Consider the following 19,120-nt stretch of genomic DNA (forward strand, 5'->3'; position numbering starts at 1 on the left):
AAAATGATTCTTCCTTTTAAGAATGCTATGGGAGAATGTCCTCAGACTAGCAGGACAGACTAAACCAATTCATTCATTGATTCATTGATTCATTGATTCATTCAAATATGTGAGCCCATTTCTGGGTTAAGGGATGAGGACAACTCACCTAAACATAGAAGACAGATTCTGCCTTCCAGGACCTGCTAGCCTATTAAGAACAGATGATGAGAGGTGCCTGGGTGGCTCAGTCAGTTAAGCGTCTGCCTTTGGCTCAGGTCATGATCCCGGGGTCTTGGGATCGAGTCCCACATCAGGCTCCCCGCTCTGCAGAGAGCCTGCTTCTCTCTCTGCCCCTGCCTCTCATGAATAAATAAATAAAATCTTTAAAAAAAATAGATGACTAAATTAATGGAATACAGTGGGTTGCCTGCTATGCTAGAGGAATACCCGTGCTAATGGAATGAATACAGCAGCTCAGCAGAAAGACGAACCCAATCAAGGAGAAAGGGTCAGGAAAGCCATTACAAGAAAGGACGAAAACTTAATCTAACTTTTGAAGGATGAGAAATCAGGGTCAGGGAGAGATACTGCAGGAAGAGAGAAGAGTACATACAAATGCACGGAGGGACAAGAGCGCGTGGCGTGGAGTGAAAGTACCAACAGTGTAGAATGGCTGAGGCCCTAGCTGATGCGGACAAGGGGCGTAAGATGCTGAAGGGAGGTAAAAAAGGCAGAGGCAGGTCATGAAACGTGTTAAATGCCTTCATAAGTTTGAAGCCCATCTTCAGGGAAGCGTGGGCCTCATCCTGAAGGCTCTACAGCTTGTCAGCAGTGATTTCAGGCGGGCAGAGAAGCATGATTAGATTTGTATTTTCAAAAGATCACTATGACAGCAGTGGGTAAGCAGAGACTGCCTTTACAACCAGAGGCAGGAAGAACAGTTGTAAAATGACAGCAGTACCACTGGGGATTGAGGGAAAAGGGCAGATTCCGCAGACAGGAGGCAAACAGACAAAGTTTTGATATGAAGGGTTAAGGGAATGGAAAGAATAAAAACTTGCAGGTGTTTGGCCTGGGCTGATTAGGTTTGTGGCGATATTTACCAAGATAGGGAATACAAGAAGGAAGAAAGGTTTATAGAAGTGGGAGGGAGATCACTTCAGATATTTGAATGTGAAATGTCCATCCAAGTTGTAAGACAGGAAAATGATCTGGAGAAAACACATATGGTTTTATGGGGAAAAAAATCCCACCCAAGGAGAGAATAATGAGAGAAAAGGAGGGTCAATGGCAGATGCCTATGGAATGCCTACACTTAACAACATAAAGGTGAAAGCCAAGGATGGAGATGGAAATAGAATGGCCAAAGAGGAAGGTCACGTGTGGTAGGTACACAATAGTCAAGGGAAGGAAGGGATGGTCAAGCTGGGTAAGGGCTGAGACTTGTACAGCGGGAGAACAATATTGGGAGATCACCCCTAACCTTAGCACGGCCAACTTTTATGCAGTGTTAGAGGCAGGAGGAGCCAACTGCAGTGGGTAGAGCTGTGACTGGAAAGTGACAAAATGGGGGGTGCCCGGGTAGCTGTCAGTTGAGCCTCTAACTCTTGGTTTTGGCTCAGGTCATGATCCCAGGGTCATGAGATCAGGCCCGTGTCAGGCTCTGCGCTCAGTGGGGAGTCTGCTTGAGATTCTTTCCCTCCCCCTCTGCCCACCCCCCTGCCCTGCTTACACATGCACGCACTCTCTCTAAAATAAATAATCTTTTTTTTTTTTTTAAGTGACATAATGGAAATAAGTATAACCTAGTCTTTTGAAAAAACTCAGTCAATGTGGGAAACAAGAGATAGGGCACAAGCAAGGGAGAGACCAGCTTGGGAGGATTATTTCTTGAGGAGAATATGTTTATATGCCAAAGGAGAACACAGCAGCAGGAAAGAGATTGAAAAATCCTCAAAAGCAAAGAGATAATAAATGGAAAAAGCACTGGGAGAAGGCATCAGCACTGGGAGAGAATGAATACAAAGCACAATGGAGGGAAATTCTCTTCTTTTAGGAAAGGGGTTAAGCAAGGATTTAGTTGCAAAGAAGTTCATGGGCAGGAGTAAGCTGAGGAATTTCTCTGAAAGTACAGGCAAAACTTTGTTTATATGGGCATCTGTCAGGTGAGAAACACAACAGATTTCTCCAGCTTCTCTCAAAGAAGCTTATAACCTACAGGAGTTTTTAGAACACAGTTCTGAAGGACACGCATCATGGACAATGGCTAATTAATAAATGGGATGGGGTACCTGGGTGGCTCAGTCGGTTGGGAGTCGGGACTCTTGGTTTCAGCTGGGGTCATGATCTCATGGGTCATGGGGTTGGCCCCTGCACGAGGCTATGCGCTTCGTAGGGGGTTGGGGGTGGGGTCTGCTTGAATATGCTCTCCCTCTGCCCCTCCCCCCACTCACACATGCATTCTCTCTCAAATAAATCTTAAAAAAAAAAAAGAATAAATGGGAGGGCACAATAATGGGGAGAAAATCTGATGCAGGAAAGGGCAGCCACAGCAGGGTCAAGATAAGAGACAAATGAAGTATCAACCTTGTCAAGTCTAGGATGGTAGGGTCAAAGCTGATACAATGAACAGCAGGGAGCTACCACTAGTTCTCAAATGTAGAAAAAGCATTACTCTGAAGTTTACTCTGGAGAAGGTGTACGTACACACACACACACACACACACACACACACACACACAGAATGAGAGAGGAAAGAGACTGAATAGAGGGAGACCAGATCGTGGTCTGCAGCCATGGTTTGAATGTGACTAGGATCCATTCACTCCGCAAGTATTTACTGAGAACTGCTAGGCACTGTTTGAGACTCTAAAGATACACTGACAAAATTCCTGCCCCATGAGGCTACAACCTAGTGGAGAGAGAAAATAATCGTAAAACAAAGAAGTAAAGAGACCAAGGCAATGGTGGGAGTTAGCTGTGGGGGTTATTTCCTGTGGTCAGGAAAGGCTTCTCCAAAGTGATGGTTCACCGAGGACCGGCAAATTATGGGCCACTGACTAAATCTGGTCTGCCACCTGTTTCTGTTCAGTCCATGCCCTAAGAATGGTTTTTAGTGTTTTAGATGGTTGAAAAAAAAATCAAAGAAGAGTATTTCGTACATGTGAAAATTATATGGAACTCAGATTTCAGTGGACATAAAGTTTTATTGGAACATCTCCACGCTCGTCCGTTTCTGTGCTGTCTGTGGCTGCCTGTGCACTTCAACAGCAGAAGTGAGTGTTACAACAGAGACCATCTGGCCCTTTGTAGAAAAAACTTGCTGAACCCTGGTTTCGCCCTAAATGATGAGGAAAAGACAGACGTATAAAGATCTAGGTGGAGCAGTATTCTTGCTGGATAGAAAGTGCAAAGCCCCAGAGACAGCAGTAAGCCTGGCATGGACGGCAGACAATAAGGCCAGCCTGGCTCTGTAGCAAAATGAGTGAGAATGAGAAGAGATGGTGTCAGGGAAGCAGACCTGACCAGATGCCAGAGCCTGCACGGTTTTGATGCCACAGGAAGGAATCTGGATCTATTCTGGCAGTGGGGGGATGGAGGGTGAGGGGGCGCCACTGACAGATTTAAAGAGAGGGAATACTAAGATCTGACTCGTTTACACTTGGGGCACATAGTTGCTGTGTGAAGAACAAACTTTGGCGAGATAAGAACACAAGCAAGGAGATGACAGAATAGTCCGGCCGAAAGATTGTAACGGGTAAGTCAGGGGTGCGGGTGGTGGAAATGAGAAGCTGGATTTCACGTACTTTGGAGGTGGTGCAGAATTTGCTGGTGGGTTATTTGGGATATGCATAAAAGAGAGCAATCAAAGTAACTCCTCAATTTTAGGCCTGAGCAATTGGGTAAATGGCAGAGTCATTCCCAAACACAGGGAAAGACGAAGAACATCAAGACTTTTTGGCTATGGTAAGTACAAGACACCCATTAGATATCCAAGGGCTTCAATGCGTACCTGTTTTCTTGCCTGGGAATAGCAGCGGCTACCTCAGAGGTGGTCAAGATCAGGTAAAATGGTCAATGTAAGGTACCCCGAATCTGTAAGGGACTGCCTAGCTCGTAGTAAACACTCAATAAATGCTAACTACTCCTATTTTTACTACCCAAGTGGAAATGCCAAATAAGCATTTGGTTATATAACCCTGGGACTCCGAGAAGTAGTCAGAGTTCGAGACAAAGACTTAGTAGTCCCTGGGCATGTAGACGAGGTCTGGATGAGATCACCTAGGAAGAGGGTGTAGACAGAGAAGGCAGCCAAAGGCGGCCTCCTAGACGACCCCAACACTCAGGAAAGTGAAGCAGAGGAGGGAAGCCATACAGAAGACTGAAAATTAAGACCAATGACTTAAGAAAAGAGCAGGGGAACGTGGTGTTACAGAATCCAAGAAAAGAATGTTTCAAGAAGGGAGTGGTCAGCCGATTCAATGCTGCCCAGAGGACCAAGAATTATCTACTCAATCTGGCAAGACTGAGCTCCTTGAGGACTCTGGTAAGAACTATTTCAGTAGAACCAGGGGGATAAAAACTCAGCGGCAGTGGCTAAGGAGGAGAGAGAGGTGAGGAAGTAGAGACAGCAATGGCACACAGCACTTTCAAGGAGTTTTGCTATGAGAAGGAACCGAGAACTGGGCAGTCGCTGGAGGATGACATGAGGTCAAGGTTTCTTTTTCTTTTTTTTAAAGAAGGATTATATTAAGATACTTGTGGGCACCTGGCTGGCTCAGTCAGTAGAGCATGGGACTCTGGATCTCGGCATTTATAAGTTCAAGCTCCACATTGGGCATGGAGTTTACTTAAAATTAATTAATTAAAATCTTAAAAAAAATAGTTTAACAGGTTGATTAGACCAATCCAGATGTGAGAGAAAAACTGTGGATGCAGGAAAGAGGTGATAATTGCAGAACAACCTTGAGGAGACAAGTGGGATGGAATTCAGAGTACAAGAGAGTGGTACTTCTTTGATTGTAGAAGGTGCCAGAGGACGTGGTAGCACTTAAGTTCCCTTTTAACAGGAAGGGAGAAACTATTAAATACCTTGAGAATATTTAAACTATCTTGATCCATGTAGTACACTTGGTATAGCTAACTCAAGAATCAGTAAATCGGAAAATGAAGAATACTCCTCGAACTGCTCCCACAGACAATTCTGTTAATATTAGTTGTGAGAGCTTCAACCTTCACATGACCAATTTCCAAAGTATCTTGCAAAGTATTATCATTTTAGTACTTATGTTCATGCTGTATTTTAAGCAGAGCTCAGGAAAAAGAAGTTAGATAGTAAGTTCCACAAGAAATGGGACTTGTTCAATGCCAGTGCCCCAGCAGTTGGTCATCTTGCCTAGTACATAAAAGATGTTTTTTGAAAAATGAGTAAGAGGGGCACTTGGGTGGCAAAGTCGGTTAAGCATCCGACTTTTGGTTTTGGCTCAGGTCATGATCTCGAGCTCAGTGAGGAGTGTGCTTCAGATTCTTTCTCCCTCTCCCTCCTCTGCTCCTGCACTCGCTCGCATGTGTGCTCTCTCTCTCCCTCTTTCTGTAAAATAAATAAATAAAATCTTTAAAAAAATGAATTAGATTTTCCCATCTCTCTCCATTTCTTATGTGTACAGTGACATATTAATGAATGAATGCCACTTAGGGGGAAGGGGAACCTCCTTGCAAGTACTGTCATCATTTGTAAAGGAAGAAAATATAGTGACTTCTGTAACTCTTTTCCAAAAAGTGGAATACAACAATAATGCTGTTGATTCTAAAAGAAGGGAGAACAGACATTAAGAGACAAACTTCCTAAGGTTGCTTCTGAAAGCAACTACTCGAGAAATGCATGCAGTTAACTGAACTAACATCATAGTCTCTTGTCAACAGATTGTCAGGGGTATGGCCAAGGCCAAATTTTCTCTGGTTATTGATGCATTAAAGACAACAGTGGTAATTTGAATATATAACAGCTAGGATGAGATTTAAACTGTTTTAGGGGCACCCGGGTAGCTCAGTCGGTTGTCTGCCTTCAGCTCAGGGTCATGGTCCCAGGGTCCTGGGATCGAGCCCCGCTTCAGGCTCCCGGCTCAGCGGGGAGTCTTCTTCTCCCTCTGCCTCTCCCCACTGCTCATGCTCTCCCACTCTCTCTCTCACGCTCTCCCTGTCTCAAAAAATAAAATCTTGAAAAAAAATAAACCATTTTAAATATGATCTCTGCCTGATATTGAGAAATGTTAACGCAAAAAAGTCACCTAGGATTAAAGAGTGCAAAGCCAATAATACACTCTTCTTCAATAATAATAGGTGGTAAAATTTTCACCCACACAAGAATGAAATTCAGTTTTCAAATATTTAACTCAATTCTACCTAGCAACTGCCACCTGACAAACAGAAGTATTACCCACTCTGTCATTAGAGAAAGAAGTAGTACCCTCCATCCTCATTCCATGTCAACAAGAGCAAGAAGCAGAGATGCTCAAAACAGCCAAGCAAATGAGACAACAGGTGAATGCCACCCACCCTGCTTCAGAAAGCAGCCATTAAGTGGTGCACTGGTCTTGGAAAAAGAGAGAGGGAGAGCTAGAGAGAGAGACAGAGAGAGAAAGAAAAGGGAAGGGAAGGGAAGGGAAGGGAAGGGAAGGGAAGGGAAGGGAAGGGAAGGAAAAAAGAAAAGAAAAGAAAAAAGAAAAGACAGCAAATGAACACACTACATCAGACAGTAAACTATACAGATTCTTGGCAATGCCCAAAATTATTTCACTGGATCTTAAAATACCAAACCAAACCAAATCAAGAAAGGTATATTTGCAGACTCCTAGGTTCCAAGTCCGAAGCAGAAGAAGTCAGTCTGATATGCTGTAGAAATTAAGCTAATTAGCACCACAGGAAAGTACCACATGACCAGATCCATTTGAATAGGCTGGAAAAATTAAGCCAACAAACACCAACGTTGTTTTCAGAGACGGTTCTTTTTATTACAAGAGATTTGGATCCCCCAGATGCCAACTTTAAGTAGTTAACTTCGTTCTGAGTTATATGCTCATTCGATTACAAGGTTCTACTACAAAATTTCAACTTTCTTCTTCCAGCTTGTTGGTCCTATCTTGGTACCAAGGGCAGGGTGCACCTCTCCTTCTGGGAGGCCAGATGTGCTGCTGAATGACCAAGAACAACTCCGGTAACACGAGGTTTTCACAACTTCCTTCTTTCTGAAGGTAAATAGGACTATCCCTCGGTAAAGTCCGTTTTCTGAAGGAGCAGTGTGGAGGTAGGCGACAAAAGTGAACGTTCTCCTCGGCAAGACAACAAAGCTACCGAGTCAGCCAGCACCACTTTGATCTCATAGTTTTCGGGAATTAATGTTCAAAGTAGGAGTAGGGAAGTTTTGTGTTCTCATTGTGTGTTCTCAGTATCTTGAAAAACCAACGGACTCCCCTCTGACTACCACATTATATTTGCAAGTTTGCCATCGCATTCTGAGAAGCCCGCATTATGTGGCATTAACCAATTAAAAAAAAAAAAGTCCCTGGCATTTTATTTTTTATTACTCCAACTCCAGAGTCTCTCAAGTAGAACAAAGAATCATGACAATTACTCTTTGCCTTCATAATTGCTTGCTTTCTGAATTTAAATCTGTATGACTAATAATTAAAAGTTCCAGGAAAAAGGGCGCCTGGGTGGCTCAGTCGGTTAAGCATCCAACTCCTGATTTCGGTTCAGGTCATGATCTCAGGGTCCTGGGATTGAGCGGAGCATCAGGCTCCGTAGGGATTCTCTCTCCCCCTCTCCTTCTGCTCCTCCCACTGTCCCATCGTCCCCCCCACCCCCTGCTTGTGCACGCTCTCTCTATATCTTAATAAATAAATAAAATTAAAATCTTAAAAAAAAAGTTCCAGGAAAAGCATGAATTTCTTACATTTCCAATTCCCAGAGTTTCTTAAGTGACACCCAATTTTACAACTAGGGAATCCAAACTGCCCTTGACTTTGCCACCACTTGCAGAATTCCTGCAAGAATCCAGCTACACCGTTGAACTCCAGTCATTTAATGAGACTGTCTAGTTAAGAGTGGACATATTTACTATATGAAACTTAGAAAGTTCATTATACATATATAACCTTAAGTAAATCTCATATCACTTCACCTAAAAGAAGGAATTTATATATATTCCAGTACTGAATTCAGTGTTAATAACCCAATCAAGGTTTTGGAACTACGACTTGGTAGGAAAAAGAGCTGGCGTTAATATCAGCTCTGCCCAGACTCTTGGTAATCTATATGAATAATCCCAATTCACAGTTTTCATTCTGACTGTACAGGAAATGCTTTCTGCAACCCAACATATCTAAAAAGGTTTCATTCTGAGTGATGCAAGCCCTCCACACAGCCTCAAAAGCCAAGGGTCAGGGGCCTTTGTAATCCTCATTCACATGAAGCAAGCTTGTATTACATTGGAAAGGATTTACAAAGCACTTGTTATACTACGTCCCCAAGAGTGATAACCTTACCAAAGGATATTCTGCAGCACATCTCTTTAACTACAATTGAAAATGGACATAAAACCTACAAACACTTACTTGCTTCCGATAGTAAGACCACACCTTATTCCCTGGTTTCTCTTGATGTTAAGATTTCTCTCTTAGCTCCATTTACTACGTTTTTATTCTCCTATAAAACTACTATAATATCGTTTCATAAAGCCATTTCTCTGGAGCTTACTACTGAAAGTTAATTATTGCCACAAATTGACAATTCAAGTCAAATACTTAAGGAGCCAGTAGGGCCCCAAGACCCCTGGGGGAATATTAAGAAGTACAAAACATGATCCACACCCTCTAGATCTGAATGAAAATACACTTTTTGATTCCCAGAACGAGGGGGTAGTTGGAGAGGTCATTCTATGCATATATAGGCAGGATGACGGTACTTTAAAAATTCACCTCCGGAGAAGATGGTAACCTTATTCTGGTAACCTTTTCAACCATCACTATGACAAACATCATTAGTAACAAGTTCTTTATATAACTACCCTCTGCTTCAGTGTAGACCTACTTCTCTTACTCTCGGACCCGTGGGGCTGGAAAACAGCTGGTTACCATTCATTCCTAAGAATGGACCCTTTCATGTCTTTGGAAGAGTTATTAAGTTGCCTCTTAACCTTTCATTCTCCCAAACTTTCCTCACAGGACTGACTTCCAATCATATAATCATCTTTTGAGTCTCCTCAGAACCGCCTCCAACGTCTCCTCATCCCCTTTAAGTTGAGGAACCTAGAAATGGAAACAACACTCAAGTAAGGGGATGGTCAGCGCTGGCATTATCTACATAAAAGATGATGGCATCCTGTCAGGACACCTCAACACCACTTGTAAAACCCCACTCAGTACTATTACAGAAATGTTCCTCTGCTACACTTGAGTTAGTTTACCTTTTTTGTTTTTTTTTTTTAGAGATGGGGGATGTGGGACAGAGGGAGAGGGAGAGAGAAAATCCCAAGCAGGCCCCATGCCCAGTGAGGAGGTGATGGAAGACTCTCTCTCACAATCCTGAGATTATGACCTGGGCCAAAATCAAGAGTCGGATGGATGCTTAACCCACTGAGCCACCCAGGAGCCCCAGTTCACTATTTTAAAAAAATCACTTACAATTCTCCTGCTACTAAGTCTTGTACAACATAACAGCTTCTGTAACGCTGTCCTTGCAAGATATTCCTAAAAGTTGTACGTGTATCGGATTTTCAATTCAACAGATACTCACTGATCACCTTCTGCACGGAAAGTCACCACTATAAACAATATAAAACACAAATGGTGACTTAGAAATGGTCCAAGTCTTAAGGAAATCACAATCCAATGGTGGAAGACAGACACATTCAAAGGTATTTACATCAGAGGCTCAGTCGGTTAAGCATCCGACTCTTGATTTTGGCTCAGGTCATGATCTCAGGGTCATGAGATCAAGCCTCATGTCGGGCTCCTCGCTAGGCATGAAGCCTGCTAGGGATTCTCTCTCTCTCCCTCTGCCCCTTCCCGCTCGCATGCATGCTTTCTCTAAAAATAAACTTAAAAAAAAAAGTATTTACACTATAAGGTAACCTGGAGTAAATTTTTTTAAAGGTAGGTATTAAGTACAATAAGAAAACGGGAAAGGAGAAGTTGAATTTCCACTAGCAGTGGCATCTGTAAGAGCTTCTTGGTAGAGGGGATCTGGGATCTGAGCTGAGCCATGAAAGATGAATGAGCCAGAGGCAGGGCAAGATGGGAAAGACTTTAAGGCAAAGGAGAGGCATTAGCAAAGCTATAAAGGCAGGTACACACAGCCCATGGAGAACATCTAATAGACTGGTAGCCCAACATGGTTGAAGCATGTAAGTGAGAATGTGTGTTCAGGAGATAATGTTCAAAATGCAGAAATGTAGGCCAGCTAGATTATGAAGGGCTGAGAATTTTAAATCTTATTTTATATTCAGTGGGGAGGCAAAGGGTTTTAGGAATAAAGTGACATAATCAGATCTATATTTAAGAAAACCACTGGCAACAGTGTACATAGTGAAAAGGCAGGCGGGGAGACGGGGTAGATTATGGTAATAATCCATGCAAAGGTACTGGGAGTTTCAAGTAGGATGGTAAAAACAGAACAGCAGGCACAGATTAAACACTGCAACAGTATCACGGACAAGCCTCACAAACTGACTGGAGGGGGTGCAAAGAAAAAAGAGGTGAAGATAGTGACAGAGAGTATGACTGAGCGAGCTTTCTGATGGATACGGGTTTAGATTCGAATTCCAGCTCTGCTGCTTACTTGCCATATGACTTCAGGAAAACTATCTAGCTTGCCTGTGCCTCAGTTTCTTCATCTGTAAATGATGGGGTGTATTCGGTGTTTTTTTTTTAAAGAGAGATAAAGCAGAACTGTATGTCTCCTCCTCAAGCAAACTACCCTCTACTGGTATTCTTAAACCGTATGTGTTTTTGACTATTCTACTTGTGGTTCTTTTTTATTTCTCAAGCTAAGTTCCAACCCCCAGGAACTGTAACCTACAACTTAGCATTTCTTCTATAATTAAATTATTAATTGTGTTGATCTCTGTAGACCAACACTTAATTCTCCCCGTGCTGACACTTGAGAACAAATGTCAACTAGTTACCAAGTATAGACGAACGGAGCTGAACCTGGGGGCTAAGGACCATGAAGAGCCTCAGAATCATTGCAAAGGATCCCCGAGTATTTAGACTCATACATAAAAAGGTAAGGGAAACTAGTTATCGAGATCCAGGAGTAGCAACCCCAACATAGCTGCCTTGGCCTGATAACTATGCAACTCCTGGAAACACTGAATTCCTCGGTGTCCCACCTGCCTATTTACTGTCTTGTTCTCTTTCCTCCCTTTTCTGCCTTATCTCTAATTATGTTCTCACTGGACACCAGTGGTACCCCGTTGCTGAGATGTGTGGCTGGCCTTCAATTTAGTTACGCCTAGCTTACTAATGAACTTGACATCCAGACCCAAATCAAGAACATTCTAAAGTCAAGATTATAGCTCTCAAACAGGTATGTATGTATACACATATACATGTATGTATCAGAGTAATAAAACCCAGTTATCTTGATGGAAAAAAATAAGATTATAGCCCTCGTGGCCTTTCAAACTTTGAGTCCTAATAATAATTAGGGATTCTTATGTACCGGGCAAATTGCTAAGTACTTTGCATGCATAATTTCAATTAAGCCTCACAATAATTTTACAAAGCTTGATTACTGCTAATTTACAAATGAAGAAACTGAAGCATGGAGAGGTTAAGAAACTTTTCCAAGGTCATTCAGCTAATAAACCAGGGAGCAAAGATTTGAACCCAGGCAGTCTAAATCCAGAGCCCGTGGTCTTAACAGCTTCTAATTACTGTGCTATACTATCTCACACTATTACAGATTAGATAATGAGATTCTCCCCATCCTTTATAAAGGTATTTATATATGCACAAATAAAAAATCCTAGCCGGAGAGATTACAAAAGGATTTCCTCATTAGCTGGGCTTAAAGAGATGATATCCACATGGTTTTACTGCTTATAATTAAAGGCAATAATCTAGGAACAATGTTGTATGTTTGCATTTGATCTAAAAATTAGTCAATACTCATGGATGGACAGAAGTTGAATGTAGACATGTGTAAATATTTATTCCTCTGGGTGTAGATATTTATTGTAGAGATATTTGTGATTAATTTCTCCTCCGTTTTCAGAACGGAGATAGTACAAAGGAGAGCTGGCTGAAAAAAATGTTCTCCAACAACACACCTCACAAGTAATACTACTCTCCTAACTCAAGACAGAAAGCCACAGTTACTTTGATGCTGTAAAAGGAGAATGAAACAATGATGCTTCAGCAAAGCACAGACCGTCAGGGTGGGATCTGGCTTCAACAGTTCCGATGTCAGACAAGTTCATGGCTCTGGCCGCCGAAAGACTCAAAACATCTACACCCAAGCATTCCAACTAAACACAACGACAAAAATGCAAGAAAAGAGATAAAATATATGAAAGAAACTCCAGCTCTAGAGGTAAATGCAAGTGGAAGAGATCCGCCCCACTGGTGGGACACAAGGCATTGCTGCAGTGATAATTAAAGGTAAGTTTTCTGGGGAAATCCCTTCGGTCTATTTGTCAAATAGAAAAACAACTACTCATTTCAAAGGAAGGGGAATTTTCACAGCCAGTGCAGAAAACTGTCAACTAACTCCTGCATTTGTATCTCTGTTTCTTTAAAACTAAAGCTCATTAAAGATGTCCAACATCTAAAAAGTGAAGCCAAGTTTGGCCCCTAAGAAGTTTTGTACTAATCCTACAAGGGGACTTCTATCATCCCAAACAACTACAAATCACACGACAAAATCCGTCTTTCAAATGTCTTAGTCTTCAAAAGGCAAACGTCTGGCAGTGGCTACAGCCTCATGGCCGGCTTCCCCTGGTGTGTAACCTGACAAGGTACAAAGCTCATTGAAATATTTAACAGTGGTGGTATGGATTTCTTTGGATAGGTCACGAAAAGCAGCTCATCCTTTTTAAAAACATAAAGAACCATTTTATGGGATGTCATTCCCTCAGTTCAAGTGTCTGTGCACTTCCTCGGGGCCTTCTCAGAGATCTTATTGAGGGGGAAATGAAAAGGCCAACAAAAGGACCCCTTTTCTTTCCCTATTCCCAACATAATCCACCTCGGCCACAGGGCCAGTAGCATCCACACTGTCATAAATGCCAGCAATTAGAGAATTAGGCCATAAAACCACCCACTCAGGTATAAGAGCGCGGGCTTTATTTAATGCATGCCATAAAGATCCTGTACTTCCTTCTTTCAGGCCTTCTTCACAACCAATGAAATGACAATAACAACAGAAAAGTAGCCCTTTGTCTGCCTGCCTCATACTGATGTGATCAATGAAACCATTTGGGCCCAGGTGAAGGATTCAAGATCCCTTTCTCCCAATAAAGACTACGTTTCCTCTAGCAGACCACATTTAGATCCAGTACCCGACAGGCTGCATTCTGAGCACTGGTATGATGGAAATTAAAGTGAAATGACATTTTCCAATTATTTTGCCTTCTTCTGAAACTACCGTAGAAGCCTAGCCAATTGCCAAATTTCTCAAGAAAGACTAGACCCTATAGGAGTATTCCTAATTAACTCAATAATTTCTAGAACCTCCCTAAGTCTTTTCTAATGAAAAAAGTTCATTCAAATCTCTAAGTCAATGTTCATTCAGTCTGATACAATTCAGGAGCAATCAATAATTTCATTTGATTATCTTCACAACCTACCAGTCCACAAAAATCACGAGTCTGTGATTTATTCCATGATAAAACTATACTTATCAAGCTTTAAAACAATCTAGGTAAGACCCAAACAAATACTTTTTCACAGTGAGCTCTTTCCTACTAGTGCCCAAGGGGTTAAAAATCTGATTAAAAATTACAGGTAGGTTATGTCAGACTCATTAGTAATTTAACCTTCCTTAATCCCTGAAAATAACATATGCAGACAACAGAAGTTGCCATCCCGGCAATCCTGGAATAAATTCCTTCCAAAGTAGTGACAGTCACATAGCTTCCCCCTTTCTCAAAGGTCTATGCCACTGGGCTCTCCACCTTGGCAGAGGAAGAATGGAAAGACAAGATATTCACAAAAGGCCCTACCGAAGGCCTTCAAGTGAAGTGCTAGAAGGAAACTGAAGTCCTGTGCCAACACTAGTGGAATGTGGGCAGGCACAAAGAGATCTTAATTAGGAGACCTACAATTAAAACAGTGAGCCTCCGAGAGAGACAGAGAGAGAGAGAGAGAGAGGCACTGCAGAGTGTTATATGCCTCAGAGCAAGCAAAGCACCCTCGCCACCCCCTCTAGCTACAGGGCAAGGAAGGCAATGGGTATGGAGTGGGACTCTACACAGGTGCTCTACGGAAGGACAGCTTCAAGGTGAGCAAAGATACAGAAATGGAGTCAAGATGGGAGCATTTTCTCTTCTCAACTAGTAATCAGAAGGCAAATCATTATTTTGTGAATGGTAATTTCCTACAAGAGCACTGTGCCTTCAGATCATTGAATGGAAGGAAGAGATGGGGACATGTCACATGGCTCGCAGTGAGAATGAAGAAGTGTTCTGAAGACTACATTTCTGATGCTCAGTATAAACCAAAGTCCTACATTTCAGAGCCTATTAACAGCTGCTCCCTGCAACACAGGTACTGTCACTTTGGATTCATAAATTCATTAATGCACAGAACTTTCCATTTAAAAGCTCACACACCTAAAGGAATACACCACCTAGACTGAAAATAACTTCCCTTTTGTAGTCAGGAATCCACGACATGGAAAACGTGAAACAAATTTAATCAAGCAAGAGGGCCTCTCAACACAAGATGATTTGTATTTAAAATCTCATCTTCACTTTTCTTATAAATGACATCGGTCAACTCCAGCAAAGAACTTTTTCCATACACTTCAGTCATTATATTTTGTCCATACAATGAAAACTTTCCCACTAAGTTGAAATTTCTCTTCCCAACAATCATGCCAATTAAATGGGCAATGTACAAACTAATATTAAAAACTACTGAATAGGCTCACCGACTCTGACTCTTAAAAAAAACTCAGAATATGAAGTTCTGACCTGACCAAAAAAAAATTACTTAATAGAAAAGAATCAGAATACTGGAGCAGAAAAGATTCATGAGCTAATATTTAGCCCGACCTTTTCATTTAACAGGTCAGATATTCAAGGTTAAAAGTGAATTGCCCAAGGTCCCATGACTGGTCAGTGACGGAGATGAGCGCGAGGAGAGCCCTTGCCCGCTGACTTCCACTCTGAGCCTTCTTCTACTCCCCTTGTGTTCTCTGCTTCATTTTCCCTGTCAAGCTCAGGATTAGCTGTGAAGGCCATGAAAGAACAACTCCCCCCTCTTGGTACATGTGCCCAGTGAACATCCAAAACAAAACAAAACCAAACCAAAAACAAAATCACAGATACTCTCCAACTACCCTCTGCCTACAGGAACATCATCTTTTCTAGGCCCAACCAAGAGTGTGCCTTAGTCCACCTCAACTAAACTGCCATTTCAAATAAAAACAAAGAGAGACCAATGTTGCCATTCAGTTTCCATTTATATCTACTGAAAATGTGCCACTTTGTGATCAGCGTGGAAATTTTGCTTTTAACATTTCGTGAGGTGGTAAGGAAGGTAAGTGGATTACGGAATTAATAAACAAAGACTAGTTGCTGATATATAAATCACTTGTGGGGTTTATATTAAAAACAGCTCAAGTTCTAGTCAACAGAGAGGATGCTGTACCATGTTTATTTAGATGGCAAAGTATGGTGGCATTAACAGTACCGGAGACAATCCTCAGAAAAGTGGGACAATATGGAGGGGAAAGGGCAGATGAAGAAGCAGACCTCTGTGATTTCCTGCTGCACTCAGTAAAATCCAACTTAAATTCTACTTCGATTGTCACACAAAAAGCCCAAATAGAGGAGACCAGCAACACCTACATATTTTTAAAAATAATTCCATTCTGACAGAATTTGGTCATTGAAGAACTCTTACATGTAGCTGTTACCCAGAGATATTCAGTCCAAGGGAAGTTAGGGACCGGTGGCAATGAAGGACAAGTCTCCCATGGCTAAAGGAGTTTAAACAGGGAAGTGATCTGGAAGTTCTACCCCCTTTCAACTACCTGAACTTACTAGTTCTGTAAGTATTAACTTACATTTTGTTATAAACAAGTTACAGTCATTACTCACTTAAAGCAAACCAGAATTTAAAGAGGCTAGACTCATTTTCGGTCACAAAACCATTTCTTGATGAATCCAGACAAGACTTGATACAGATCTGTGAGTGAATTCTAAGAAACAATCTTTAGAATTCTGTAAGTATGCCAGCCCAGGGGAACCCTGAACTTCCCTTTTGGAACTTATCATTGATTTGTGAGACTCTGTAACAAAATGCTTGGTTTCTACACTGAAAACTACCAGGTCAAAGGATCTAATCACTACTAAGTGATTTAGTCCTCAGCCATACTATGGGGTAGCACTAATCAACGAATACCATCAACCCATACCAAATTGCTTCCAACTACCACATAAAAAGCTTACCACTGGAACAACAGCTCATTCAAACCCAATTCAGAAAAATTACTGAAGTTGAATGTAAGGAGTCAACCACTCTTCTCAGAGTAAAGTACGTTCAGGCAAAAGTTTAAAAGAAAAAAACAAGAACAACATATTAATATAATCTTATTTGAATTAACTGCAGTTCCCTAACAGGCCTGACACTACATACTACTGCTCAGCAAAATAATGCCAGTGGATAAGGAAGTGTTAGCACCTGATTCAAACTTTAAAGGTGATTTGTCAAAGACCAACAGATAAAATATTCTGGTGCCCAGACATTAGGTCCCTGAATCCAGGTGGCTCTCTTTCTAACCAGTCTCTTGAAAAGCTACGATTGCAAGCTGTCAGCATAAAACTTTGCTTTTGAATATGTGATAACAACATTTGGCATGTGAACACTTCGTCCCTCGATAGAAAATACATAAGCATGCTAAACAAGAAGAAAATACGTCTCAGGATCCCCTTAAAATAGACTAACTTCTCCTAATACAGACTTTCTTATTATACTCAAATACACATGGGGCTAAAATTCTACATATAACCAGGCAAGTCTCAATTTCGAAAATAAGCAGGTAAATGAAATGTCAGTAAGTCTTTTTTTTTTTTTTTTTGCTGCTGTATCTTTTAAAAAAGCAAAATCAACTCACATTTAAGCACCAACTCCATGCAAGTAACCTGAACGGTTCAGTCTTTTTGTCATGTATGAGGCCTTTGGTTCTCCAACTACATGGGATCTGTGTTGTTAGCTTAAAAAATACAGAATTGGCCTTTCAAAAAAAAATAATAATCTACAGCAACCAATAAATAGTCTCAATCAACCCTGCTGACTGCAGCTGCCTTCTGAAGGCTGGGAAAAGGAGGTGGAGAGAGAGCAGAGAGAGGCAGGGAAGAGGGACGCTGCAGCTAGCTAGCTACACAGCAAGGAACACGCCCCCATCATGTCCTCCTTGCTCTGTCAGAAGGCGGGTTGTTGTCAGTCTCCTGATCAGGCTGCCTTAGAAACGATTTTAAAAAGGAGGCAGGAAGACTAACAACTAAAAAATGCCAGCTCCTTGAAAGGAGGGGCCAGGGTCTCTGGGACCTCCTCCCTCCCCTTCTTCCCAGGATCTTTCCGTATATCTAGAGGGGTGCAGGGCACAATAGGGGACAAGGGGTTTGCCCGGGACCAACGGCAGAGCACGCAGGAAACGGCTGGTTGTTATCTTTCCCTTTCTGTTTCAATCAAGAGCACTCCAGAGCAGCAACCCCCTACCCCCCCTTCGCTTCAGCCCCTAGCAGCTGCTCTTCCTCCTCCTAGCATCCCCCATCTCATTCTCCCCCCTCCCCTACAATTCAAACTCCCCCTTCTGCATCCAATGGAAAACAAATGCGCAACGACACTGGCTGAACCTGAACTCAACTTCCCTTCCCAGGGCAACTTTCCTTTTTGCTGAAGGGGGCTGAATAACGCTCATCAAGGCATCCCCATTCCTGACCCAGTACTAATGGGGAAGGAGCAAAGCTCTTGACCCCTTCATCCACCTCGGGTCCCCCTATAAGAATCAGAGAGATAACCCTAACTCCTCCTTCTAAGGAATAACTTTGCTTCACACCCCCCCCTTTCTCCCAACCAAAAGCAACCACCACCACCAGCGTAATAAAGTAAAACTGTCCCTTATCTACTCTCCTCACCCCAACCCTGCTTCCCCCACCCCTTCCAAGCCCCAGGATTGGCCTAGGAAAAGGTGGATCAATAGTGAAATGACGGAGAAGAGAAGGGCGGGAGGGAGCTAGGGCTGGAGACTGCGTGCTCTCAGGCGCAGTGGGTGGGGTAGGAGAGCAGCTGCTTCCCCTGGGAGGATGCTGCCCAAGTCCCCCCACAAACACCTCCCCTCGCAGGGGCCCCCTTCCCCAGAGCTGGAGGGAAAGCCTGCCTCCTCTCCAGGGGGAATGGTGGAAAGCTGCTCCTCTCTGAGCCTAGGGGACAGTGGACTATTTTCCTCTCAAAGATGCCACTAATCCTTCATTCTAAAGGAGGGAAAGGGTGGAGTGAAGGTAGAGTAATTCCCTGCTACCAGTAGGCTAGAAACTGTAGCTCTGTAAAATGGGGGATACAGACTGCTGTACGAGGAGATCACCGTTATCTCCAGAGGGAAAGGAGGGGAAGGGAGGCAAGGTGGAGAGGAAAGTAGATTTTTCCTGGCGGGGTAGGGAAGGAGGAGGGAGGATCTAGCTGCGTGGGGTGGGGGTGGAGGATGGAGGGTGGAGGTGAAGGAAGGGGGAGTGGCTGGTAGTGCAGGGACCTGGCCCGGGGATGGGGCGAGGGTTCATCAGGTTTTCGGAAGCAAGGAGCTGGAAGGGACATCGGTCCCCAAGGGGTAGGAGAAGAACGTGGCCCTAGATGAGGCCATCACCCGAGAGATGCCCAAGAGGAAAACTGCCCCAAGAGTAAAACATCTGCCC

General features: G+C 42.8%; 1 protein-coding gene across 7 annotated transcripts in view; it reads right to left on the reverse strand.

The window, feature by feature from the left end:
• KMT2A (lysine methyltransferase 2A) overlaps positions 1-19,120 on the reverse strand; it is a 79,760-nt gene that overhangs the window by 59,753 nt on the left and 887 nt on the right. For 4 of the 7 annotated variants that reach the window (XM_045797905.2, XM_045797900.2, XM_045797902.2 and 1 more), the window contains exon 2: positions 17,326-17,424. The exons of the other annotated variants lie outside the window; for them this stretch is intronic. In XM_045797905.2, coding sequence (XP_045653861.2) covers positions 17,326-17,424 — 99 coding nt within the window. The remainder of the gene's footprint in view (positions 1-17,325; positions 17,425-19,120) is intronic. 7 annotated transcript variants of the gene reach the window in all.

The sequence above is a fragment of the Ursus americanus genome, chromosome 16 (genome assembly GCF_024610735.1).
Source record: "Ursus americanus isolate L20-20 chromosome 16, mUrsAme1.1.p, whole genome shotgun sequence".
Lineage (NCBI taxonomy): Eukaryota > Metazoa > Chordata > Mammalia > Carnivora > Ursidae > Ursus > Ursus americanus.